The 27,553-nt window shown below is 30.4% G+C and overlaps 1 protein-coding gene across 3 annotated transcripts in view; it reads right to left on the bottom strand.

Annotated features, from left to right (window-relative positions):
* LOC130663316 (lachesin-like) overlaps positions 1-27,553 on the bottom strand; it is a 250,729-nt gene that overhangs the window by 9,456 nt on the left and 213,720 nt on the right. For 2 of the 3 annotated variants that reach the window (XM_057462462.1, XM_057462463.1), the window contains exons 8-10: positions 20,878-21,162; positions 19,035-19,097; positions 11,991-12,143 (exon numbers count right to left, since the gene is read on the bottom strand). In XM_057462462.1, coding sequence (XP_057318445.1) covers positions 11,991-12,143; positions 19,035-19,097; positions 20,878-21,162 — 501 coding nt within the window. The remainder of the gene's footprint in view (positions 1-11,990; positions 12,144-19,034; positions 19,098-20,877; positions 21,163-27,553) is intronic. The other variant, XM_057462464.1, reaches the window with a different exon arrangement.

Genomic DNA, 27,553 nt, shown 5'->3' with positions numbered 1-27,553 from the left:
TATTCAAAATGCATTAATAAAAATTAAAAATTGATTTTTCGTAAATTGAATTATGGAAAAATGATTTTTTAATAATTTTAGAGAGGAATTTTACGTGGGGTATTGTGGGAAAAAATAGACATCTAAGGTAAGATGGGCACAAAATTTTTAGCAAAAAAAAAACATTTTTTTTTGGGAAATTTTTTTTTGAACTCTAAGTAAGTGAATAGTTTTGTTAAGAGTCAAAGATTTTTGAATTTAGGCGGGAAAAAAGCACTCAAAATTTTGAAGTCAAAATAGGAAGATATTTTGAGGATGTAGGTACTGTTAAAATATTTCATTTTTGATAATTTTGGAACCGGTGTCAATTGGTAAGAGAATAAAAAAATTAAAAATAATTTTTCTATCAGAATTGAATCGATTAATTTGAATCAAAACGTATTTTACGTTATATAAAAATCAAAAATTAAATTTTGTTTTTAATGAAAATGAAGAGAAAGTATACAGCAAACTTTTCATTTTCAAATTATGAAGGTATAAAAAATTTTAAATCTTTTAGATGTAATTCTGAGCTTACGCAGAGTTTTATAATCTTAAAATTTCCATGCATTAATAAAAAATTATGGTAACATTTTTTTCCATCGATTTGCTGAGTCAAACTTCCAATAGATAAAAAATGCTAAAAAACCGATCAATAAATCTGCAGGCAAATTATTTGAAACCAATAACATTGATCATTTAAATACTTCTATAATTTAGTTCTGCTAAAAAAATTTAAAGAAATTTTTTTGCAAATAACAATAAATAAAATTCGATTTTCACTGTTTAAAAAATTTCGATTAAATTTCTCGAATAATAAAAACTTTCGAAATTGAAGATAAAATTTTTTTATTAAATAATTTATCTAGTTTTATTTTTTTAATATTATTGAGTAAAGAAAAATATTAATTAGTACTAACTATTAGATATGGCCGCAATGTTGTTCAGGAATAATTAGTAAATATGACCAGCGAGAGTACTAGACGAGAGTATCCACTAGTTGTTAGTGGAAAGGTATATTGTAGTAACTACAATCGTGTTACTGCGCTCTGAGTACTATTATTATATACATATATATACATATAAAGTAGAGTTACATCTATATACATATTGGTGTATGGTTGTGTTAAGTAGAGAACTGGTCAGCCGTTAATAGTAAAAGTTTCTCGTCTAGGTCAGACAGACTTGTAACAAGCTAGTCAATGGGTTATGGTTAACGGGCTTATATAAAATTATGGGAATTACACAACACAAGTTACGTTAAACTGTTAAACTAATATTAAATTTTAACAGGGCTTATTTAGTGTGTCATTAAAAATTAAATATAATCGTCTTTCGTAGATAACTTTATACTATGCGCTCATTAAATTTAACGTACAAATTTAATTCAAACCATATTTGTTTATAAATATCGTATTAACTTGTAATATTTTATTTATATAACGCAGTGTGCACTGTAATTAAATATTGGCTGATGATGATTATTATTAGTTAATTAATTCACTTGATGCCGAAATAATTCGCCTGAATAAATAATTATTAGTAAATAGTTATTTATAGTTATGAAACGTTACATAAATTGTTTGTAGTAGAATTGACTTAATTGCAAATAAATATTTTGGGTATTTAATCCGGCCTCATACGTAAATTTGTAGCAAAATGATAGTAATCATTACTCTTTAATTTTCCATTAAAATGATAATATAATGGATCTAATCAATTATTTTGACAACAAATTAATAATTATTGGTCTTTAAATAAATATGGTTGTAAAATATATCCAGGGGTTTAATTTTGATAGGGGTTGATAGTAAGATATTATACCCTAAATTATTGTTATTTTTTTTAGCTTCCCGCTAAGAAAATTGCAAATTTTCAAAAAAAGGGAAGTTATTGGTTTCGGTCCGATTTTCGAAAATCGAATTTCTAAGAGGTCTTGACGTTTTGAGGTCTTAGGAAGCTATTCTTACTATTCCCGGATGGACGTCCGTGTGTATGTGTGTGTGTGTGTGTGTGTGTGTGTGTGTGTGTGTGTGTGTGTGTGTGTGTGTGTGTGTGGGAACATTTTTTTGTCCGACGATATTTTTGGATCGAATCAACCGATTTGAACGTACTTGGTGGCAATCGAAAGGGCTCACCAAAAATTAGAATTGATTAGATTTTGGAGTAGATCGGTCATGTAGTTTACGAGTTATACGAAGAATAAAAATTAAAAATTTTTTTTGTGTTTGGTTTTTTGCGTATAACTTATAAACCACTTGCCCGATTCGCCTCAAAATGTAATCAGTTTTTAGTATTGTTGAGCCTTTGCGATTGCCACCACGAACGTTCAAATCGGTTCATTCCATCCAAAGATATCGTCGGACAAAGATTATAATTTTTTAGTGAAGGTGTTTTACCGGCCTAAAAAAGTTTTGAGCTCGAAGAACTCAAAAATTTACAAGTAATAATGTTTCCGAGCTCCCTGAGCTCAGATTTTTTTATTTATTTTCAATACTGGGAAATTTAAATACAAGTACACTGTAAAACACCAGAAATTTGGAGTTATTACGGATTTTATTTGAATCCGAATTTACTCCGTCACTCGGAGTTCCGGAATTTTAGAAAAATTTACTCCGCATACGAAATAAATAGGAAGTTTGTGTTTCCAGCAGAGTATTTTCGGAGTGATCTAGATTCTATTTAAATCCGCATTCACTCCGATTCGGAGTTTGAATATTAAAATAAATTCCCTTCAGATTGAATTTTACTCCAAGGGGATTAAGTAAATACAAAGTCATCCACTCGCATTCATTCCGAATTCACTTTGGATTTAATCCGCGTTCACTCCGCTAATTTTTTACAATGTAAAATAGTTATTTTAATTTCTAACTTTGTCTTATTTTATTTTGAAAAAGGGAGTCCGGGGCACGATGACCCCCTTAAGCCGCTATTTGTTTTTTTATAGTTTTTGAGCATCGGGTACAAGTTATTTTGATCTATCTCAAATAAATTTATCATAATTTTTCAAAAAATTTTCTACCACCCGACTCCCCTTCGAAAAATGATAAACGAAAAAAATTTATTCATTTCATCATGTAGATCCCATGTTATATTTTTTGAAAAATACATGTAATATTTATCTATAGTTATACTTTAGTAAAGTTTGAATGGCGTAGATCGAAAAGAGCTAAACCGGATAATCTAGCTAGTGCGCTCGCCAAAGCTTTTCGTTGGATAGGAATATAGGCGTTGCCGATCTTTTATTTATTCACGCTTTTCTCTCAGCTTAACTCGACTCACGATTCTCTCACTCGCTCACTCACTTACTCACTCACACATAAATACATGACACTCTTTCTCTTTTTACTCATACACTTTTATTTTATCTCAAGAGGGAAGGAAATAACAGTATAGTGCGGTTAAGAAGGAGACTGAGTTACGTGCTTTGCATCATCGTAAGTCGCACAAGTCTGTATCCATGCCCTTTTTCTTCTTTTTTTTCATCCATCTACCAACTCAACCAATAACCGCCTTTCCTATCTACCTATACTACTTATTTTAAAGCTCAATAGGTTACTTCTACATGTAATAGACTGTGTAGAATAGTTTACAACTTACAGCACAACAACGATTGTAGTGCTTTATACCCCAGACTATTATACAGTGAAATAAGCGTAGGTGTTTGACGCTCGCGATTGCAATTCCTGAGGGCAAAACGTACGATCACTTTTTAACATTTTATTTTATTTTCTTTTTTTTTCTATATAAAAAATGATTGACATATTCTCACTATAGAAAATTATTTCTTTTCTTCTTTTATTATTATTATTATTTTTTATTTTTCATTGTATTGTTTGTTTATTTTTCTTTTCTCTTTAATTTTATTGCAAATAGTAAAAGGATAAATATAACAAAAGTGTTGAAGTCATTGTGAACTGAATTCTTTTTTTAAAAGGACTTCAAATAAACAAAAGAGATGATAATAAATTATTATTGTTTACATCTATTTTATATTACTGAGAAGTTTTTTAAGAGAAAAATGGAGTATTGTAATAAAAATGAAAAATTTTCAAAATTAGTATTGTAGATTTTTTTTTTTAGTTAAAAAAAAAAATTAAAATTACCAACTAATTTACATGAAGTAAAACTTTATTTTCCTCAGAATGAATATCAATTTTTTAAAAATAATTTTTTTAATGAGCTAAATGAAATCTACAATAATTATTTTTAAATTAAAATTTTTTAAAAATTACAAGTAATTAATTGATCAAGCGAAGTTTATTATTAATTTAATTATTATTTAAAATTAAACGTATTGCCCCCGAGAACTCCTGGGTAAAAATACTTGGCGGAAAATATGCCGAAAAAGAAAAATTTGGCGAAATCACTCTGAAGCCGTAGAATTTAATTGAACAAGGCTGAAAATTGGCTAATAAATTGACGATCTATTTTACGTCATTTTTAGGTCTAGTCGTCGACTAAATTTCGGCGATTTTAAGGCTTAATTATCGGCCTAGCTAATTTTTGACCTTGTGTTTACTCCCGGGGTCTTTTGTCTGGCTTGAAATTTTTTTATTAGGGTTTTTTTCTTCTAAAATATTAAACCATTCACGGAAAAAAAAGAAATTTTGCTGCAACAGGAACGTTCCTGTAACATGGTCTTGTGGCTGCAACAGGATATTCCTGTTACAGCTACAAGATCAGTCCTATTGCAGACACAGGTCCATTCCTGTTGCAGCCACAGAACTAGCCCTATAGCTACGACAGGATTATTCCTGTGGCTGCAACAGGAATGGACCTGTGTCTGCAACAGGACTGATCTTGTGAATACTACACAGGGCCAGTCCTATTGCTGCAACAGTTCTTTTTTTTCCGTATTGATTAAAAAAAAATCTATCGCGTAAAAAATAAAATTTCTCACCATCTAAATGAATCATAAGTAAAAAAAAAATACTTTTCATTCAAGCAATTTATTTAAAATATTTTTTTATCATTTTTCGGCAATCAATTTTCTATCTACAAATGATATAAACATAGTAAATATAATGATAATAATACCAGCATTAAAATACTTTATCAACTCATATCATGTGCACGAAAGGTTGAGCAAACGAGTTGATTTGGGTGGTAAACCCCGTCGTTATTTTATTGTCTCTGGATATTTTTTACCGATAAAATCAACAGTTTGGTAAATTGATCAGATATTATTTCGCGTGAGTTAACTCAACACTTTTGTCCTATTTTTATTTGTGTCCATTATTCATGGCTGTCATAAAACAAAAAAATAATCGGAAAATTACAGTTCTGAATTGGATTGATGAGCACACAGGTGTCATGCTAGAAATAGATACTTGATTTCGTATACGTGGTTTGGAACTTGGATCTTCAGACACGCTTCAGGTGATACTCTAAGAGGATACAGGATAGTTATAAGAACAGATAGGTAAGGAATACAGAGAGGGATGTAGAGTAAGCTCGTTGTGGTGTGGGTTATTGTAAGAGAGCAACGGTGCCTGGAGTTAATATTAACATCAGTATCTAACGTATAGACTATATAGTATATATAACGGTAGGTGGGTTAGGAGAGTGAACGCGCGAGCGTGTTGTTCCTACGTAATTTCCTTCTAAATGTACGATGGGATGAGCATACATATTTTAGCTTCCAAGAAGATAGGTTAAGGTAACAGTATTAGTATTAGTTGTAGTAGTTGTTGCAGTAGCAGTAGTAGTAGTTGTACTTCTAGGTATAAAGGTAACTTGTAATGTACGTAATTTTGTATATGGACGAAAAGCCTTAAGCGTTATAGTTATCGAAACAGTTACTCACGAGTCGCTTTATGTTTAATAGTCTTATAGAAGTCGGGAATTATTTATGACTAATATGTAAATTGGATACTTCGATTGTAATGAATAATAAAACATTTTTAATTGTTAGAAACGTGTTAAGTTGTACTAGTGGTATTAATTAGACTATGCATGGATAAAATCTATCGTTAAATTTTCATTGCTAATTACGTAGCATTGGAAGCAGCTATCGCCAGGGGAACTTTTTTACAATGGTCTTTAAAAAATTTTAAGTCTTAAAGCATGTGTAGGCCTAAGAGGGTAAAAAAGTTCAAGTTAAAAAAATGATAAAATTTTTTCTCGGCCGAAAAGTGGCTGACAAAAGGCCCAGGGAGTGAACGCAAGGCAGACAATTAGCTCGGCCAAAAAATGGCCGATAATGAGGACGAAAAATCGCCGAAATTTAGCCGACGACTGGGCCAAAAATAGATCAACTCAATTTAACGGCCAATTTTTGGCCTCTTTCTTTATAATTTTACGGTTTCTGAGTGATTTCGATCAAATTTAGCCTTTTCGGCCAAATATTTTTACCCGGATATATAAATTCTATAGGAAGTACTGCCACGGAGAGAAATGTTGGCTCGAAACCTAGCAATTTTTATTATGCTGTCGACCAAACTTGAAACAGGAAGTGAAGCATCCAAAAAGTTATTATACTGTATCATGATGCTTACTACGCGTGAGACACTTATCGATAAGATTTAATAAAAAATACTTCCATACATTATAATAATTGTGATGCGGCATAATAATTTTTCATAAGAGCATAATAAATTTTTGGATGCTTCACTTTCTGTTTTAAGTTTGGTCGACAGCATAATAAAAATTGGTAGGTTTTGAGCCAACATTTTTCTCCGTGTGTGAAAAGTCCCACTGGCGCTAATTTTTATCTAAATTTGGTAAAGAAATTCTATATATCCGTGCACTGTAAAAGTTTTTGGACCCGGTGTAGTGTAAATGACTCGGTGTAAAAATTTTGGTATGAAAATTACACCATATATCGTGTTAAACTTAGGTGGTATAAATTGTAATTTTTACACCGTCAAGCGTTCAAAATAATATTTAATACATACATAAATTTAATGTAGTTATTGATTAAGTTAAAAATATTCAATGATCGTTTGTTGCTCATTAATCGAAATTATAACGAGTAACACTGAATGGTGTAAAAAAAGTAGATTACACCATGTTAACATTACAGGGATGGATAATTCACACCATTATTTCACACTACACGGCCTTGTAAAGTTCTCGAGGACAAATTTCATACCAAATTTTTTTACAGTTTACAGAAGTATTAGAAAAAAAAAAATTTAGAAGTGATAAGTAATTTTTTTTTGTTTCTTAAAAATAATAAAATGGTGCAATTTATTGAGATATTGTAGACTCAAGTGAATAAAAATTAATCAAGTGTCGATTTGAATATCAAGTAAATTTAATGACAGAATTTACTTATGAAATTAAAACTTGTTTCACTTAAATTTAAATAAACCATGACTTTAAATTATTTAATTTTATGGAGGTAAAATTTTCAGATAATAAAGGATTAATAAATAATTAGAATTCGTTGAAATGTTTTAATTATAAATATTAATTATCTTTTTTTTATTTTTTTACTTTAATAAGTATTAAGCTTAATAATTTACTTAATAAGTTATTTAAGTTAAATTAAAATTTATTAAATACCATCTCGAGTTGAATATTTTCATAGTAAATTTGCCGTAGAATGAATTTTATAAGACGATTTATTTTTAAAAGTGGACTCAATTCATATAAAAAGAACAGCTTTTTTTTTTTTTTTTTATAAATAATAATAAAGTTTTCAAATAATATTTACATAATTAATTAGAATTTTCAAAGAATTTAAATTAAATGAAAAATTTGATGATAGAAATTTTAATTTTTAATTTTCTTCTGTAAATTAATAAAGTTAAATTAGACTTTTTTAAATGTTATCATAATTCGGATGTTATTTTTCTTAGCAATTCATAAATTCAAAGATTCATTTAGTTTTTACAATTGAACTCATTTTATTTAATTTAAAAAAATTACTTATTACAAATTAAATTCTACACTGAGAGAAAAAAAATCTTTTCGAATCATTGTATATTCGTACCACAAGAAATTATGCTATTAAAAATTTTTATATACTATATTTTTGGTGTAAAATTTTCTTAATCGAAGAAAGTCAAGTTAATGTCAAGATATTTTGCAGTAGTGCAAATAAATTTTGACTTTCTTCTGTCAAAAAAAGATTTTTCGCGCTACACAGTAAAAAATTTTTTCGTATTTGTGTAAAGGAAAAGTCTGTGTTAACAATTTCATGTTAAATATTTGACATTTTTGTGTGTTAATTTAACATACAAATATTTGTGTTGTTCGATCAGTTCATTTTTAACACAAAAAAATGTTAATTGAAACAAAAGTAACATTAACTCAGTATTACAGTTCAAACAAATGTTAACACTTTTAAAATGTTACTTTAACACAGAGCGCATGTTAATGAATTAAAGTACCACAAAGAATGTGTTAAATTTACTGTAGTCACTTGTTGAGTTTATATATTCATAAATTTTTATAAGTATTAAAATAACACAAATAAAAATTTTAAATTAACACTTTACGTGTATTGCAAATAACATTTTAATGTGTTAAAGTTTTAGAACCAGTAACCGAGAATATTGACATTTTTTCATGTACTTGAAGATCGGAACGTTCTTCGCGGAACGAAAATAAGAGAAAAGAAATGAAAAGTAAAAAATCTACAGGATCTAGATTTCGGAAATGTTTCGCACGTCACCCGAAAATGACAGGCCACCCCCAATTTCCCCTAAATTCGCTTCTAGACACAAATTTCATGAATTACTTTCATTTTCGTTGCCTGAAAAACGTTCCGATCTTCAAGTAAATGTGTTAATTTTTTTTACACAAATGAATAGTGTTAAAACGACATAAAAATTTGTGTAAATTATTGATTTAACACACAGTCTTGTGTTAATTTTTACAAAATTTTTTTTACTGCGTAGATATGAAATTAATAATGCAATAATTTATATCGATTTATTACTCGAAAAAAATTGTTTTCACAATAGTTATTTTTTTTCTCAGTGTATAAATTATTATACTGCAGTAATAAAGCCATTAAAAATATCGGTAAATATTGATATAAATTATTTAAGAAGCTTATTTTAAATTATACCATGTTATTATTGATGATATAGTTGTTTTAGTTTTAACATCACTGCAGATATCAGGTTTTAAACTTTTATAATACAACTTTTCTTCGATCATGAATCCAGCGGTATCTACGCATTCTCTTCTACAAATTTCCCTCGTGAATTTCGCCTCACTACTAATAGATTTTTATCTTCTTTATAAATAAAAAAAATTCCTCTCTACCGCAATATCTATTTTATTAAAAAATAAAGATGCAAAAAATCCGCATTACTTTTTTTTTATTATCATTTTTTTTTTTTCATAAAAAAAAAAAAAAACCTCAGCTCATTGGACGGCATAGTATTCAAGTTACAGTGATAGTGAAAAGTGAGTCCGGTCTAAGCCCAAGTTTTTTTTTTCTTTATTATATATTTTTTGTCTGTAGACGAACATGAATAAAGTATGACTAAAGTACGTTAGAGCACGTATCGCTTTTCCTAGGTAGACATACACTTGCAAAAGAAACACTAGTCCCTCACCGGTAGCTTTTTGTTAAATTTTTATTTTTTTTTCCATTTTCATTCGTTTTATTTTAGAACGTCCATACGACTTTTCAGAGCCATCCTATCACTATTTTATTGGATAATATATTCTGAGAGAAAGCACTGAAGGAACTACTAGTACTAGTAGTACTGCTCCGTTACTACCACTGTAGCAGCTACTACTGCTTTAAAAAAAAATATAAATGAAAAAATAAAAAGTAATGTTCAGACAAAAGTATATTGTGTCCTCGTTGACATTTAGAAGGAACACTTTTAATGCAAAAAATATGTATGCATGCCCTGGAAAATTGGATGACTTGTGTATTAATGTAAATGTATTTTATATATATATACATATATATATATATATATGTGTATGTGTGTTAGTGGTTAGGTCCGTCACGCTATCTACTGGTTTGCTCATCGTCTCTATGATTTATCATGCAAACCATTTCAAATCAACGTTACCAAATCTCTAGAATATGGAAATTCAAAATCCCGCGCGTTAAAATACGTTTTAGCTGCTCATCTGTACCATGTACATGTACATATACATGCACATAAATACATTAATGAATACGGATTATTTTAATCAGACATAGTGTATTGAGGTAATTTAAACATTTAATTAATTTAATTTATATATATATAACATATAGGGGAGGGTGGGGCAGAGCGGCCCCCATGGGGCAGAGCGGCCCCCATGGGGCAGAGCGGCCCCCCTGAAATTTTGACCAAAAAAAAAATTCTTTTTTTTTCGACTTATTACTATAAATCCGATATGTTTGCGCATTTTTACCCCTACGCATGACATTTGGGGCAAAATGGACAAGCCCAAAATTTTGAAAAAGTGATTTTTTCATATTTTTATCGTCAAATTAAAAAAAAATTAGTATAATTCCACATTTCTAGCCCTACACATAACACCTGGGGCAAAATGGACCAGCCGGAACTTCCGAAAAAATTATTTTTTCATATTTTTCGGCCGTTTCTCTATGTAAGAGGCAAATTTGGTCACTAAAAATTTATAAAAATTAAAATTTTTTTTTTAGTTGATAAATTTTTGAAATAAAGTAAAATTATAGAATTGATGTTTTTTTTTCTTAAATAACAATTAGTAATTAAGGTAATCGAGAATGAACGATTTTTTACGCTTTAAAAAATTTTTTTCGAGTAATATAAAACCAAAAATAGTTGTCAAGAGGAAGAAATACATTCTTAATGATGAAAACAATTTAAAAAAAAAAAAAACGAAAAAAAAAATTTTTTTTATCACTTTTTGAAGGGGGGCCGCTCTGCCCCACAAAAAAAAAAAATTTTTTTTCAGAATTTTGGCAAAATGTCTATAAATTTGTTCGAAATAGGACAAAAGTAAAGTGATCTTATGGTTGAAAGCCACAAAAAATAATAATTGGCTTAGGGGGGCCGCTCTGCCCCACCCTCCCCTATATATTTTTCCACAGTAACAAAAGTCAAATATTTATAATTTAAAATTTCGTATTTATTTAAATTAAAAAAAAAATTTTGAAATAAAATAGACTCGAGTAATGAAAAGTAAATATATATAAATGTTTCTTAAAAATAAATTTACACTGAAAGCAAACATAAAACTTAAAATTAATAATTAATATTTTTATTATTACTTAAACGCGTTGAAAAAATGATTTCAATTAACTTTTTAATAAAAAAAAATCTCAAGTACGTGATAAAAAAATCTAAATTAAATTTTTTATAGCCAGTGGGTTTAAAATAATAATAAATAAATGAGTTGATTATTATCAAAGTAAGCTCTGATATCTTAGTGCTTTTAGTTATACGTATTTTGATTTTCATCACGAGTTTTTACACCACAAACTCACGTTTCCAGCGTAATATTGCAGCTTGATAAGAAGAAGAAAAAAATAATGATAATAATAATAATAACTAATAACAATAACAACAAGAGGAGTATTTGTATTTATATGTGCCGATGTGGTTAAAATGTATATAAATGTGTCTTGATAAGTATAATACAAAGAGCGCGTGAAAACGGGAACCAGATCCTTACAAGTAAGAGTGAGACTTGGCATCCTACACACATACACACTAAACACTAATATATATATATATTTATATTTACAAAGTAGTGGAATTGCCGTCTGTGAGCTTGTGCTTATGCGAAATAATAGAACGGGAATGCGACAGTGCATGGTGCAGAATAGTGTATCGCAATCACCTTTCCTTTGACCTTTTTTTTATAGTTTACAAAAAAAAAGCTTTGTGATATGGATCATATGAGCAGGGATAGATAATAGGAAACAAGGGTCTAGTTACTTTTATTATTTATAAAAAATAATATTTTATTACTTCAGGGTCGCAAGAATTTTAAAAAATCATTATTTCATTTAAAAAAAAAAAAAAATATTGAAGCAGATGAGGGTAAGAGGCAGAATGGTGATGATTCCTCACCTGTGCTGGCTCCGTGAAGTTTTCTTTCGCGTGTTTCGACTTCTTTGTGGCTCGTCGGCGGTCGTTCTGTCCTTTTCGGGTGATAAGGATTGTAAACAGCCGGCCATATTGTCGTTGGTCTTCTTGGTGGCGTCGGGGTGCTCTGTTGCTTGCCTGAAAATTAACATCAGGACACCTCATCTACCAGGTTCCAGCTGCGAGTCCTTGCGTGCATTTTAACTTATTTATTTATTAACAAATAAATATATATATAAATATATATTTTTTTATTTTTTAATTGTCTATCAATTGAACTATTGTGCTTGTGGATTATCATGCACTGTTGCTATTCCACACCATACAAAGTCGTAAACATTTAATTTTCTTTTTTTTTTAATTATTTACTAATAACTGTTACTATTATTAATTAATTAATTAATTAATAAATATTATTATATTGTGATAATTATTGTTATTGGTTGTGTGTAAATATGTGAACATTGATCATGCAAAAAAATATATAGTAATAATATTAATGCATTGTTTTGTAAATAGTGATAACATTAATTGCGAATTACTCATTAAATATACGGAGGTAAAATGATTCTGTGGTTAGTGAATGGAAATAGGGTATTGTGAAATGGATTATATATTGATAATTTTGTCATACATAGCATCGATTTATATTACACAATAACACACACAAAAGACTATATAGTGCCGTAGGAAATAAAATAAAAAAATTGTGTAGATTTTTTTTATTAAAATTATAACAGAATAGGAAATAGATAAATGTCAGGCCTCTAGTCGCTTATGAAAATTCGTTTTTGTTGTTGTATATATTTTTTTTTTTTTTAGTGACATCAAAACGCGTAATCGGAGTATGCCGGTTTAAATTTAAAATGCATACTTTGTGCATAATGCTCGAGTAAAAAAAATATACAAGACGAGGCTCGGGGTATAAAGTCCCGAGGGACGCATGGCCTGTTTACACGCTAGATTGAAAGTTTCAAAGGCGATAATTCTGTATTCACAACCGGGCTATATAGTTTCGCGTCATGTTCACTACTCTACGTCTATCTTTCTCTTTCTCTCTTGTTTGTTTTTGTTTGTAAATTATTATTATTATTATTATTATTGTTTTTTTTCGACTTATTGTCAATGTACGTACACGTGTCGTAGGATGAGAAAACTCTGACACTTACAGCCCATCCCTTCCTAAAAAAATATATTTTTTTACAACTCGTTCATTCTTTCTTTGTCTTTATATTTTTTTTTCATTTCTTTTATTTATTTTTTAACTTTTTACAGAGTAGATAGAGTTGGTGTACTATGCCCGTAGGCAACTCTTCAACTTGTTTCAACGCGAATAAAAAATTACTTGGGAAAAAAACATTTTTTTAACACTTTTTATTATCATTTTCTTTATATTATTTTTTTATAACTTGATGAATACTTTTTAAAAGTTTCAATTTTAATTTACTTATTTTCCCATTTTTTTTCCAACAAAAAAAAAGTTTTTTCTAATTAATAAATTAATGATAATGGGAAAAGTTTGGCTAATTATTTAAGCGGGCGTTTGGTTATCGTGTGTGCGTGTGCGATGATGTCTGATTAATGTTAAGTCTGTTGAAAGCGATCGTTTCAATGAAACGAGACGTAAAAATAGCGTCGTCGATAATCGAGGAGTTGTACGGCTAGACGGGAAAATAACGAGCGGTACGGAAAAATAGAGAAAGCACGACAGTTATCTAGGTGAAGAGTGATGGTCTGTGACCAACGCGACAATTACCTACCCTCTACTCCAGCTCGCTATCGGCTATCACGATAGCAGAGGCGTTCGACGATTGGTCATTGTCTATCTGTTATCTATCTACAGTATTCACTCTAACGACAGTTAGCATTAGGTTCTATATATTTATATCTATATAGACCACATATATAATTCCCAGAAGAGCTATGGTCTCGACCTCGTTGAAATTTACCAGGCATCGTTTAAAATATCCTAGAGTGGCAGACTCCTACACTCCCTTAGTAGACAATGCAAACCGGTACGGCGTGTCTTTTAAAACCCAAGCCCTGGGTACGCTAGCTCAGGATGCTTGCTGGTTGCTGGTGGCAAGTTACTAAAAAGTTTTCGAATAAAAGTTTAAATACACCCGGAAACTTTGTTTCAGTAGCATCACCTCCACCAGCAGCAGCATCGCTATCACCAAAGCGGCATGCTTCTGGTAGTGCTCTTGGATCTCCTAGGAGCTGGCTGATAGGTACACATACACACAGCACTGGTAGCTTACTCCAAACAATATGGCCGTCGGGAGAGCTGTCTCTATGCTAAGAGTATGTGAATATATTACGTGCCTCGCTACTCGCCCCATGTGCAATCACACTTAGCCCGTATTTCAAGTTGCCCTGCCTTTACTTGACTTGCCTCTACTCTGGTTCTTCCTATCTGCCGGTCTACGTTAAACTCCCCTTCAAACCTCCGCTCTTTGTCCCGGGTTTTCTCTTTACACTGTCTCTGTCTCCAGCGTCTCCTGCGTCTGCTTTTGTCTCCATGGGATTTGTTTACAGGTTACTGTGTCTTCTTTTTTCTTTGTAAACCCTTCAGGAGTTGAGCGTAAAGCTTGGAAACACTTGCGCGGATAAGTCACACGGGTCTAGTATGTGGCTTGGCAACTTGTTTGTTCTTTTGGCGTAACACCCGCTTTGATTTATCGCACACTGATTTTTTTATTAATTAATTAATTAATAAACTCATTGAGAAATTTTTTTTTTAATATGGAAAAGTATTGTCGTTATTCAGTTGGTTGTAATGTATATAGACATGTGTGTGTGTAAATTTTCAATGTGAAATCCGTTTTAATTAATTTGAAACTCTGTTAGACAGGCGACAAGTTATTGTATATGGTGTTATTTTGGACGCAACACTCTAACTGGTATTCGCGTTCCTCGGGACGCCGGGATGAGATGTCGACTATCATTTTCCCGATAATTAATTAAACCCAGGATCGATGAATAATCCGAGGGGAGATACTGACTCATTATGAAACACTGTATTCCCATTGGAATAATTCAACCACTGGATCATCTACTAGAGAGAAAACTCGACTTTCACCTTTCGATTTATTTAACTGTCCATATATACATACATGTATTTATATTTGTATTTTATATATGAATGTCCGGTTGTGTTATGGCCGCTGGGAAATTTTTTTATTCTAAAATCCTGAAACTGTAACAAGCTTTGATGTGGCAGTACTGCTCGACCCCAATGAAATTTCTATGTAAAATCACTCTATCATCGTTTACATTTTTCATTTTTTTATTTTATTTATTTTCAAAAATTTTTTTTAACTATTTAATGAACGAGGAGGAAATAACTCGACCAACTATCTCGTTATTCCAACGACGCGTGCAATCGAAATTGGCCGAAGCGCTCAATCGACACTCGATTTTTATTTTTTCATGTTCATGGTTTTTTTTATGTTGTATCAATTTGTTTTGTTTTTATTTTTAATTTCCCGCTAAGAAAATTTCAAATTTTCAAAAAAAGAAGAATTATTGGTTTTGGTCCGAATTTCGAAAATCAAGTTTTCATCAGATGTCGACGTTTTGAGGTCCTAGGAAGCTACTGACTATTCCCGGATGGACGTCCGTGTGTATGTGTGTGTGTGTTTGTGTGAACATTTTTTTGTCCGACGATATCTTTGGAACGAATCAACCGATTTGAACGTACTTGGTGGCAATCGAAAGGGCTCACCAAAAATTAGAATTGATTAGATTTTGGAGTAGATCGGTCATGTAGTTTACGAGTTATACGAAGAATAAAAATTAAAAATTTTTTTTGTTTTTGTTTTTTTGCGTATAACTTATAAACCACTTGCCCGATTCACCTCAAAATGTAATCAGTTTTAAGTCTTGTTGAGCCCTTGCGGTTGCCACCAAGAACGTTCAAATCGGTTCATTCCATCCAAAGATATCGTCGGACAAAAATTATAGTTTTTCAGTGAAGGTATGTTTTATCGGCCTAACTAATTTTTGAGCTTAAAGAATTCAAAAATTTACAAGTAGTAATGATTTCGAGCTCCCTAAGCTCGAAAACAGCGGGAAGTTTTAGGGCTGGCCCGCAGGGTCAGGCGGTTTTCAGTTTTTTTTACTTATTATTTAGTGTTAATTTTTTTCTGCACGAACTAATAGTACATTATGATGAAATTTTATCGCAACGAATGGACGCGTGCGGCAGTAGTAAATTTACCGTTCAAGTGTGTGGGTATGAAATGTCAGTGGAAGTAAGAGAATGGGGAAATGTGTGCAATTGAACAAAAGAGAATGCGGAAGAAAGAATAAAAAAAAAAAGTAAACGAAACTAAATGAATGGAGAAAATAAAGAATAAGAGCATTTATTATAGTCTCTTCTTACTCGCAGTGGCAAACGTTATCGCTCGTTCGTTCATTCGTTTCAGTTTTACCCATTTTTATTATCATCATTATCATTATTATTATTATTATAATTATTATTATTATTTAAGTCTTCGCGTTCGCGTATTCAACTCGCGTCTTACTGGCTTATTCTTCTGGACGGACTGAAACTAAAGTACTGGAGTAGGTGAATGAGGAAGAGGTTACAGGTCTACTGTTCTATACGACTTGGTCTTCTTTCCTCCCACCCAACTAAATTGGTCTTTCTGCGATTCGTTTGTAAGATAACAATAATGGAGCACCGCGAACTCATTCTACTTCTCTTCTTCTTTATTCCCTTCTTTAATTTTTTTTTTTTACTCTAATTCGAAAGATATTTTTTTCTTTTCACACTCATTACAAAGACCATCTTGTGCTGCCACACGCTTTTTCTTATCCACAGCCCATAGTAATTCAATTAAAAATATCGTTAATTAGGTCAAAATTGTAATAAGATCCGTGTAAAGCGTGATGAATTAAGGAAAATAAAATAATTTATTAGTAGTGAAGTTTAAATAAATTTTTCATTTTTTTTTCGCTGTTTATCGTTTAATTTTTTTATTCTTTTTACTCATTAACAGTAACTGCTCTGTTACACAGTCACGTGTCTGTACTTTTAATTTATTTTTTTTTTCAACGCGGGCTTATGTTAAATATTTTGTTCTTATAATACCCGGGAAAAAAAATTTAGATCTATTCAGATCAAATTAGATCTGATGTTTCAGATCTGCATTTTGGCCAGATCTGCTCAGATCAAATTTGATCTAATTCGGTAGATCTACATCGATCTGTTTTTTTATCTCTATCCTAATAAAAATTGATATGTCTGATTAAAAATATATTAAATATATCACAATAATATAAAATATATAGGATTGAAGCCATTTATTTCAATTACGATAGACTTTTTAGAATTATCAAAATTTATGTGAATGTGTCAAAATTCAGCTAGTTAATGTTATAATCATAATATAATGTGAAGAAATATTTCTTTATAATCTGTACAGATCTAATCTGATCAGAGCAGATCTGAACTGTTTTTTCCGAGAAAATGTTATATCTGCCCAGATCTGGTTTGATCCATACAGATCCAATTAGATCTATTTATATTTACTTCATAAATTGATCGTTTAATCAATGTTGATCTATTTTGATCTGACTAGATCTAGGTTGATCTAACTTGATCTAGGTTGATCTGACTTGATTAGATTTGATCAGGGTAGATCTGGACTATTTTTTCCCAAAGAAAAATGTCATATCTGAGCAGATCTAGTTTGATCTGAACAGATCAAATTAGATCTACTCTGATCTGGGTTCAGTATAAATTATGATCAAATTTGATCTGAGCTGATCTAATTTGATCAGAACAGATCTAAATTTTTTTTCCCGGGTAAATATATATCATTGTTTTTTTTTTATACAAAATATAAAGGATATTTGAGTGATATATATTTAAAAATTTATGAGATGCTGAATTTAAACGGTTTGAATACAGAAATAAATTTTCATATATGCAAAGAAATTTATTTATTTTTACACGTAAATATCAGTAGCTAAAATATATTTACTGTATATATTTAAGAAATGCTCTTAAAGATTTTCAAAAGAATAAAAAAAAATAAAATAAAAAAAAATGTATATGAAAGTACTTAAATAATTTATTCGATTTCAATGATTTTACGTAAATATTTTATTTTACTTTATTTTTTTTTTTTTTTATTATTCTAATCCTGCGGCAGTTCTTGTTGTCATGAAATCCGATCGAGTTTTCATGAGTTTTATTTGACTCTTTTGAATTTAAACCTCTGGCGATAAAGAGCAAGAGAGACGGAGTAACAAAAAAGAGAGCCTGAGAAAGAGAGAGAGAGTTGGATTTATTGGCCTTGCGAATCGAGACTTTAATATAAACCTCCATTTGCGCTATTGAATTTCTCATTATAGCACTCGGTTTATCATCGACTTTTTTCGGTTGAATTAAAATTTTTTTCCGCTGCTTGGTTGCACAACTTTTACAACAACTAAATATGCGAATGTGATTTCAATGTATACATATATATTTATATATTTATGTATTTATGTATGTATGTATGTATAAGTATGGAAGTAAAATTGTGAAAACACTGGCTTAGTACAGGCGTTAATAATAGAGCACATTAAGATTGGTTTCGCTTCTAGTAGCCGAGTTCTCCGCGGAGGCTGGAAGAACCAGGGGTAAACTACCAGTGGGAGGGTACACACAAGATGAAGGAGCCAAAGGAAGGAGAGTTGTCGGTTCGGAGCAGGACCAGGAGAAAGAGGAGGAAAAGCTGGAAGAGGAGATGGCGAAACCACGGGGACCTGACCTAGCTATCCTCTCCCAAGTTATTCTAGCTCTTCAATAATGAAACCATGTTTATACTGGACTCCACAAATACATAAGGATTACTCCCACGTTGATAAAACTTGTCTCCACTCACACATCTGTTTACTTTATTTTACTATTTTTTTTTCCTCTAACATTTTTTTTTTAAATTACTTGTTGTCGTTTACTATCATGATGATAATGATGTTAGTATAATGTTAGTGATATGTTTATTGTTTTTTTTTCTTTTTAAAAAAACTCACCCTCTTTGTTTGCGCTACTTTTAATCTCTGTAGCAGTTGGTGGTGCTGATGGTTGGACCATTTCTAAAATTAATAAAATTATAAATTTGTAAATTAACAGGAGATAGTTGATAAAAAAAAAAATTTTGATAAAATGAATTAGTGTTAATTATTTTAGAAACACAGTCAGATCTCGTTATAAGACTCTTCTCGTCAATTTGTTAAAATTCAGAAACTCAATGAAAATTTTGCGCCAAAACCTCGCTATAAGACTAACGAACAGTACGACTAAAATCGAGATAAAATGTACTCTCTAAAAATAAATCAGTGAAATCCATTGCAAATTAGTGAATATGCACTGGGACCAAGCTATAAGTATTTCACTAGTCGAATTAATGGCATACTCAGTTATACTGGTCGAATAAGTGGTATATTTCAATATAATTCATTTTCAGAGAGGGGATGGAGGGGCAAAACAGGGTACTTAAGGAAATACCAAGTTTTTGAGGCCTCAAATACGCTAAATTTTTTTTCTTTTTAATGACATTCGAAGTAAATAGAAAACAATTTCAGTTACAGTTAAAAAAAAAGTTTTTTAGTTTTGCGGGCAAAATGGGGTACTCCCTAAAAAAAAAAAAAAAATTAGGATTTTCAATGAATTTGATTAAGTTAAATTTTTTTGTAAGTAATTTACATGAAGAAAAATTATATTCTACGTTATTGGATACAAAGGAAGAAAAACAAACTTTTAATAGTTTTTATCATAAAACAAAAGTCATTAATATTTTTCAACTGACAATCGATTTTTGAAAAAGTTTAACAAAAAAAAAATTCAAAATAATGCTCAATTATATTTACAAAAGTGATTTTGGAATAATTAAAAAACATGTGAAAAATATAATTTTTTTTTTATAATATTTTGGGGGTACCCCGTTTTGCCTAACCTACACCGTTCTGCTCCCACCCCCTTCCCCTATATACATTCAAGGAAAGAAATAGATAGTGCTGGTTACTGTTTTGCGCAGTAATCGATGAAAAGTATAGGGAAAAACACATTTTAAAATGACTGATTCATATTAGAACAGAAGTAAGTCATTGCTTAACACGGACTATTACTTTTTAAATAGTAACCAATAATATGCTACACAGTACATGAAACATATGACTGGTTACTGTTAGAATAGTCATCGTTCATAGTTTAAAAGTATACAAACCTCTCAGAACAGCTCTTGTTGCTGTATACAATACGAGAACTTACTATTCAGTGACAGGAATGGTTACTTATATCTCGTAGATCTAATCAACCTCCAGAATAGGACTCAATCCTGTTCTGACATGAACGCCCGGAGAAAATGATTTAAATCTGACCAGATATAATTATATCTGATCAGATAAAATTATATCTTGGCAGATCTACTTATATCTGATCGGTTCTAATTTTTTCATCAATCATAATCATGTATAATTCCTTCAAGTAACGTTCCTAATACATTAGATTGCAATTCAATATTTTTTTTAATAGGGATCCACGGGAAAAAAGGTTTAGATCTGACCACATATAATTATATCTGATCAGATCTGTCCAAATGTCGTCAGATAGAGACAATTTAAAGATCTGACCAGATCTGATTTGTCAGATCTGATCAGATGTAATTAAATATGGTCAGATCTAAACCTTTTTCCTTAAGCGGTTACTAACTTCATATGTGTCTGTAGTGTCAAGAATAGTACAAAATTTTTCCTCTACAGCCCCTAACTAGTCTTATAACGAGGTCCGACTGTACTCGAAAATCGTTTTAATTGAATGATTGTAATTAACAAAACTTTTTTGTTAGTTAAAAAAAAAACCTGATAACAATTATACCGTATAGTCTGATAGATCCTTCAGTCTCGCCGAGTGAATTTTTGCTGATACATCTGTAGTTACCGAAATCACTGAGCTGTAGATTTCGTATGGTCAGCTGCATGTTAGTTCTGTAGCTGCTCTCCATTATCGTACTAGTATACTTTTCGTTGCTTAGTACCATAGAGTTGTTGAAGTTCCAGTAGCTTATCGCTCGTGGATGTGCTTCAATGTTGCACTCAAGGGTTACGTTCTTTCCAGCTGGTGCTCCCATCAGCTGATTTGGCACGAATATCGTTGGTGAAACTGTTGAAATACATACACACATACATACATATGTATAAATAAATATATACATATGGAAAAATATAGATATATAATCTTCAGTTAGTACACCAACAAACATTTTACAAAGTACTTTTCAACTTCCGTAAAAACTTGCTCAGTTTAGTTGCTCTTTATTTTTTTTTTATAAATATATAAGTTTTACTATTTAAAATAAAAAGTTTCATTGAATATACAATTTATATTTATTTATTTATGAGTGGTAAACCGATTGAGACTGATAAGTACATATATATGTTATATATATGGAAACGGTGAATAGAAACTGTATTGCTTTGAGTAAACTTTCTCTCTCATGTGTCTGACGACACAGGGGACTGAATCCGTAGTAATTTAAACGACAGATAAGCTGAGTCTTGCTAGATTAGATGATACGCGTGTACTCTAGTGGGTATCAATGTATACATGTATATACGCTGTATATAAATGTATATGTATGATGTATGATCCAAAGTCCCGCTTTGCTTCTCTTTGAAACGACAAACTGATGTTGTTATGCATAACTAACTACGAAAATTTCCCTAGCTACTGCTTCTCTAATGTAAACTATTTAATTTACCATGACTTTATATCTTTCATTATAAAAAAGTTATTTTTTTAAATTAAAAGTTAAAAAATCGCCACATTTATTTCCCTTCACAAAAGACTGATCTATATTTCCTTTAGACAAACACTGGCTATTTTTCTGTCCGCACAGTTTCTTATTAAAAAATTTATTTCAGTGCCGGATATTGGTTAAAATAATATTATTATTATTAATTTTTTTGAATTTCCCGCGATGGAAATTGAAAATTAAAAAAAAAAGAGAAGTTATTGGTTTCGGTCCATTTTCGAATATCGAGTTTACATCAGACTTCGACGTTTTGAGGTCCAAGGAAAATATTCAGACTATTTCCGGATGGACGTCTGGCCGTGGGTGTGCGTGTGTGTAAACTTTTTTGTCTGTCGATATCTTTGGAATAAATTAACGGATTTGAAAGTGTGTTGCGGCAATCGAAAGGGCTCACCAAGACTTACACGGAGAAAAATGGACACAAAAAATCTAAAAATTTTCATTAAACTGTCGACAAAACCTGAAACAGGAAGTTGAGTCGTCAAAAAATTACTAGGCTGCACTACAATTATTATTGTGAGCCTCTATAGAGTTAAAAATTTTGTGTTAAATTCAACACAAATCGTGTGTTGTAAACGGTCTACACAAATTTTTGTGTTAATTCAACACATTGCGTTTGTGTTGATCTTTAACACAAATTTTATGTTAAATAAAATTGAATACATAAAATCTGTTCTTTTGACAGAAAATTTGTGCACATTCAACAGAACACTTGTGTAAATTTAACACATTTTTCGTGTTAAAATCAACTAATAAACATAAGCACATAACCTAACCAACTCAAGTATACTGATCTACCCTTAGTAGAACATGTCAATTTAGCGAACAATGGAACCGGGTCAAAAAGATATGAAAGTTATCTAAATTTAATTGTAAAATGTATATATTTAATTGTAAATAAATTATAATCCAAATTTCCCTGCAGACAATGCTGCTACAATGTTTTGCTTGGTTATAGTAATGAAGAATTGCGCGGGAACGTTTAGTCAAACAACACAAATTTTGTGTCAATTTTCGAATAGCACAAGAAATCTGTTACATTCTGGATTTTCTGATCATTTAACATAAAAAATCTGTTAAAGTAAACCGACACAAACGGTTTGTGTTGAATTAACAAATTTCTGTGTTAAAAATCAACACAAAAAATTTAACCAAATAATTTTTTAACACAAATACACAAAATTTCTAACTGTGTAAAAATTTTGTATTTTCTACTATAACTCCTACTTTAGACAAATAATGTTTATTACAATTTATCAATAATTTTTAAGTATATAATATTTTTTGTAGTGTAGCATAATAATTTTTGGGAACTCAACTTCCTGTTTCAAGTTTGGTCGACTTAATAATTTTAATGAAAATTCGTATACGATACGATCTATAGATTATTTAAGCCCATTTTTCCCCGTGTAGAACTGATTAGATTTTGAAGTCGATCGATAGAGTAGTAGTTTACAAGTTATACGAAAAATAAAAATTCCAAAGTCCAATCGTTTTTTGACCTCGAAGAACTCAAAAGTTTACCAATAATCCGCTGTTTTCGAGCTCTCTGAGCTCGAAAACAGCGGAAAATTTTAGGGCTGGCCCGAGAACCGTTTCCCAGATTTTTTTTTTTTCAAAAATTGAAAAATTTTTTTCGCTCTTTTTTTTTTTAAATTAATTTACAGCTAAAAGTTTTAGAGGTAAAATAATTTAAATAAATAATAATAAAATGATTTTTTTGTTGGATTATTGAGTTCAGTAAAAAGGTAAACTGATATATGTTGGTTGCTTTATGTTAATATGAGAAATATAGTGTGGGGATAGTGTAGAGTGAATTCACTGGATACGTCAGTAGTGTAGCGGAGAAGTATGCGTTAATTAGGGGTCAGTATGGGAATCCGTGGATTTGTGGAAAGCGTCCGGGGTTGGAGGACATGCCATCGGTTCCGGTATACATAGAAGCTGAGTGAAATAGCCACATTTAGCATGCCTCGCATAATCCTCGAGCGCCACAGCGTTAAGCTTTAACTGACGTTTTTGACTCTTAAACAATTGACGGCTGATTGTCGATCAAACTACACTGATAATCATTGTTCGTAGAATTACTGACATAATACGATATATTTTAAACTAATTATAAACGAAATAATTAGCTTATAGTTTAAGTTTGAATTACGTCAAAATTATTAGATGTACATGAAAATGTCATTAGACATTTTCTGTAGAGAATTTAATTGGCTACAAAATTGTTAATAGATATTTTTGTCATATCTCCATTAGTTTACTCAGAATTATAATTTTCTTACAATAACTTTTAGATGTCAATTTTAAAATTCTGTAATAAAAATAAACTAGGATTTTCTCAACTACAAGATTTTAGTAAAATCATTACGATAGCGTGTACTTCAGAAAATAGTACCCGTTATCGCAATATTTAGTAAACTTTAGCAAGTGCAGTTCGCGTTACTACAGTTTTTGTTGAGGTTACTACAAGTTAATGCCGGCATTTCTTTACTCCAATTTGTGGTGACTTCAATTTCAGCTGCTGGTAGCAACCACAATATTTTTCCACGTGTTCTTAAACAAATTGAAGTGATGCGGGTTTGAATACTGCTAGTAATTTATTTTTATTATAAATTAATAATCATCTTAATAAATAAATTAAAGTATAAACACTGAAAAAAATAATCGGTAGCAGCTACTGATTGGCGATCGGTAGCCGCTACCGATTAATTTTAGTTAACAGCTACCTATTTTTTCGGTTGCAGTTACTGATTTTTGTTCGGTAACTGGTACCGATTTCAATCGGTAACGGCTACGGAAATAATCAGTAGCTGTTACCGATTACTTTTCGGTAGCCGTTACTGATTATTTCGGTAACAGCTACCGATTATTTCGGTAACAGCTACCGATTATTTCGGTAGCCGTTACTGATTGAAATCGGTACGAGCTCCCGAAAAAAAAATTGGTAACTGCAACCGAAAAAATCGGTAGCTGTTACCGAAAATTAATCAGTAGCGACTACCGATTGGCAATCGGTAGCCGCTACCGATTTTTTTTCAGTGAATATTCAAATAAAAAAATATTTCAATGATAAAAAATTGTGAAATTTATTAGACTATAGTATAAACTTTTTTTTGTAGTATCAGAAAATAGAACGATAAAACATATGATCAAAATTTTAAAAAGAAATTAACCTAGATTATATAACAACACGAGGGTATAATGGTGTAATTTTAAGTATGGAAAATAGCTGAATAATTTTAAAAAGTTTAAAGTGTATTTTTAAATATAGATAGTGTGAGATTAGGATGTTAGCTATATGTGTTTACTGGGTACACTAGAGATAGAACGTGTGTGTGTACTCTAGTGTGGACAAATAGAGTAATCGGAAAGTAGCAAACACATACGTATAATATATGTTCCTGTAGAAGTGTATACATGTAAATTTGTCGAGGGATGTCTGCTACTGTTACCTCGTTGTCAAATATATATACATATGTATAGCTGCTGCTGTACCACCAATTTTGACCGCGTCGTCGTGAGAACTGCAGTGTTTTCCCACTCGTCTGAATAAAATATGTAGTTGGGACTTGTAAATATTCAGGAGACACTGTCGTGCCTATATACTGGCTATACTACTTGTACTGCTGTACTACTTGGTACTATTCGCGGTGGACTATTTATAGGAAAGAATGAAAAAGGGTGAACGTGTGCTATACGTTTGTCTGTGTATTTTAGCCATGATACGTATGCTGGAATGTAGTAAACGAAAGGAAAAGAAAGAATGAGATAGCTAAAGAATGTTGTAAGTGAGACACGTACTAGTGTGGTATAGGTATGCAGGACCAGTCTGACGCGAACGAATGAAACGCATAAAATGGAAAAATGACCAAGACCATTGGGGACGTCCTTCTTGTCTTTGTATTTCCCTTGAGACTTGTGCTGGCTGATTCGTGGGAGTCGACGCAGAAAACCGAATTAAATTTAAACAACGCAAAATACAATATCGTCTCCCGTAAATTTACTTTTTTTTTTTTTTTTTTTTTATTCAGTTTCCGCAATGAAACACTTAAACTGACAAAAGTATTTATTTGATATTAATATATGGATTTATTTGAAACACTTTTTCAGTATTATTTGGCTGAAATAAGTATTTGTTTGCCTCAAGTATAGATTTATTAATACACGCAGAGAATTTTACGGTATTTTTTTGCATCAAAAATTTATAGAAAAATGACTATAGTCATAGTAACATGAGGACAGTATGGAATTATTGTACAAATTACCCATAACGTAGAAATTTTTAAAATACATCGAACAGAATTTTCAAAGAGCATTGTAATTTTGACAAAGCAACAGATAAAATTTATACCAACTGCATAGTAAAATTTATTAGGTTAAATCAGAATATTTAGTATGCAGTTGGTATAAATTTCATCTGTTGCTTTGTCAAAATTACAATGCACCTTGTAAATTCTGTTCGATGTATTTTAAACATTTCTACAGTATCGTTAATTTGTACAATAATTACATACTGCCCTCATGTTACTATGACTAAAGTCATTTTTCTATAAATTTTTGATGCAAAAAATACCGTAAAATTCTCTGCGTGTAGTTAATAGTTCTCATATTTGAGTGAACATTGCTGCGATATTTGACTACCTTGAAACTTTATGTTTATAACATCGAATGGAATGAGTGTGCTCGTTAGTAACGATTTATTATAATATTTTAATTTTAATGTATTTTGTATAATAATTTTTATCGTCAATCAAAATTAATTGTGTGCATTGTTTTCTTTAAAAATATAAAATTAAACAGTCCTGCAAATTATTTGTCATAATCTTGCTAAATTAACTTCATGTGTCATTTCTTTCTATTTAAATAAGCCATTTGTTAACTATTAATAAATCAATTAAAATTAATTAATTCAATAATTAATCAATTAATTTCAAATAAATCATTTATTAACTATTAATAAATCTTATTTGGCTCAAATAAATACTCCTATCAGTTTGTAAGATCTGTTAGTTGCTCGTCTTTTTTCAAAAATAGTTTGATCTTTTGTAATGTTTATCATTTCACGCTACTAATTCCAAAAGTACGTATTTTTATATGCCCTTTCGGTTTTAGGGAACTCTCTGAAGCCAAAAAAGCGTATAATTATTTTTCATTGCCAATCGTTTTGTAGACTTATTTTATAGTCAAAAATTAAAAACAAAAAATTTTTAGAAGCCGAAAGGGCATATAGCTTAAATTATACGCCCTTTTGGTTTTAAACTTAATAAGTAAAGCCAAAAGGGCGTATAAAAATATATGTTCTTTTGGAATTAGTGACGCGATTTATTATTTACGTTAATATCTATGAGGTAAAATTATTTTTCCCAGTCAGAGAAAATTATAATTTTTATGAAAAAAATTATTTATAAATTATATTGAGTATCTAAAATAGATTAAAAATTTTTATTAAGATTAACTCTTGGGTATCAGATGGAAGCTATAATTGATACACACTTTTGATATTTTTGGTGAATTAATTTATTAAAAATAGAAAAATTTTAAATTACATATTCCAAAATATGTAAATATTCAAATGTATCACAGGTATTATGGACAATTAATTAATAAAAAAATAAATTTTAATTCGGGAATAAAGGGATATAACTTTTATCGAATTACTAGAGTTTAAAGATTATTAGCAAATAATGACTTTAAGCAATAAAAAGATCAATGAAATTCGTTCATAAATAATAT

This window comes from Microplitis mediator, chromosome 2 (assembly GCF_029852145.1).
Source record: "Microplitis mediator isolate UGA2020A chromosome 2, iyMicMedi2.1, whole genome shotgun sequence".
NCBI classification, from domain to species: domain Eukaryota; kingdom Metazoa; phylum Arthropoda; class Insecta; order Hymenoptera; family Braconidae; genus Microplitis; species Microplitis mediator.
Note: the sequence above shows the minus strand (reverse complement) of the source record. Positions and strands in the feature narration are given on the sequence as shown.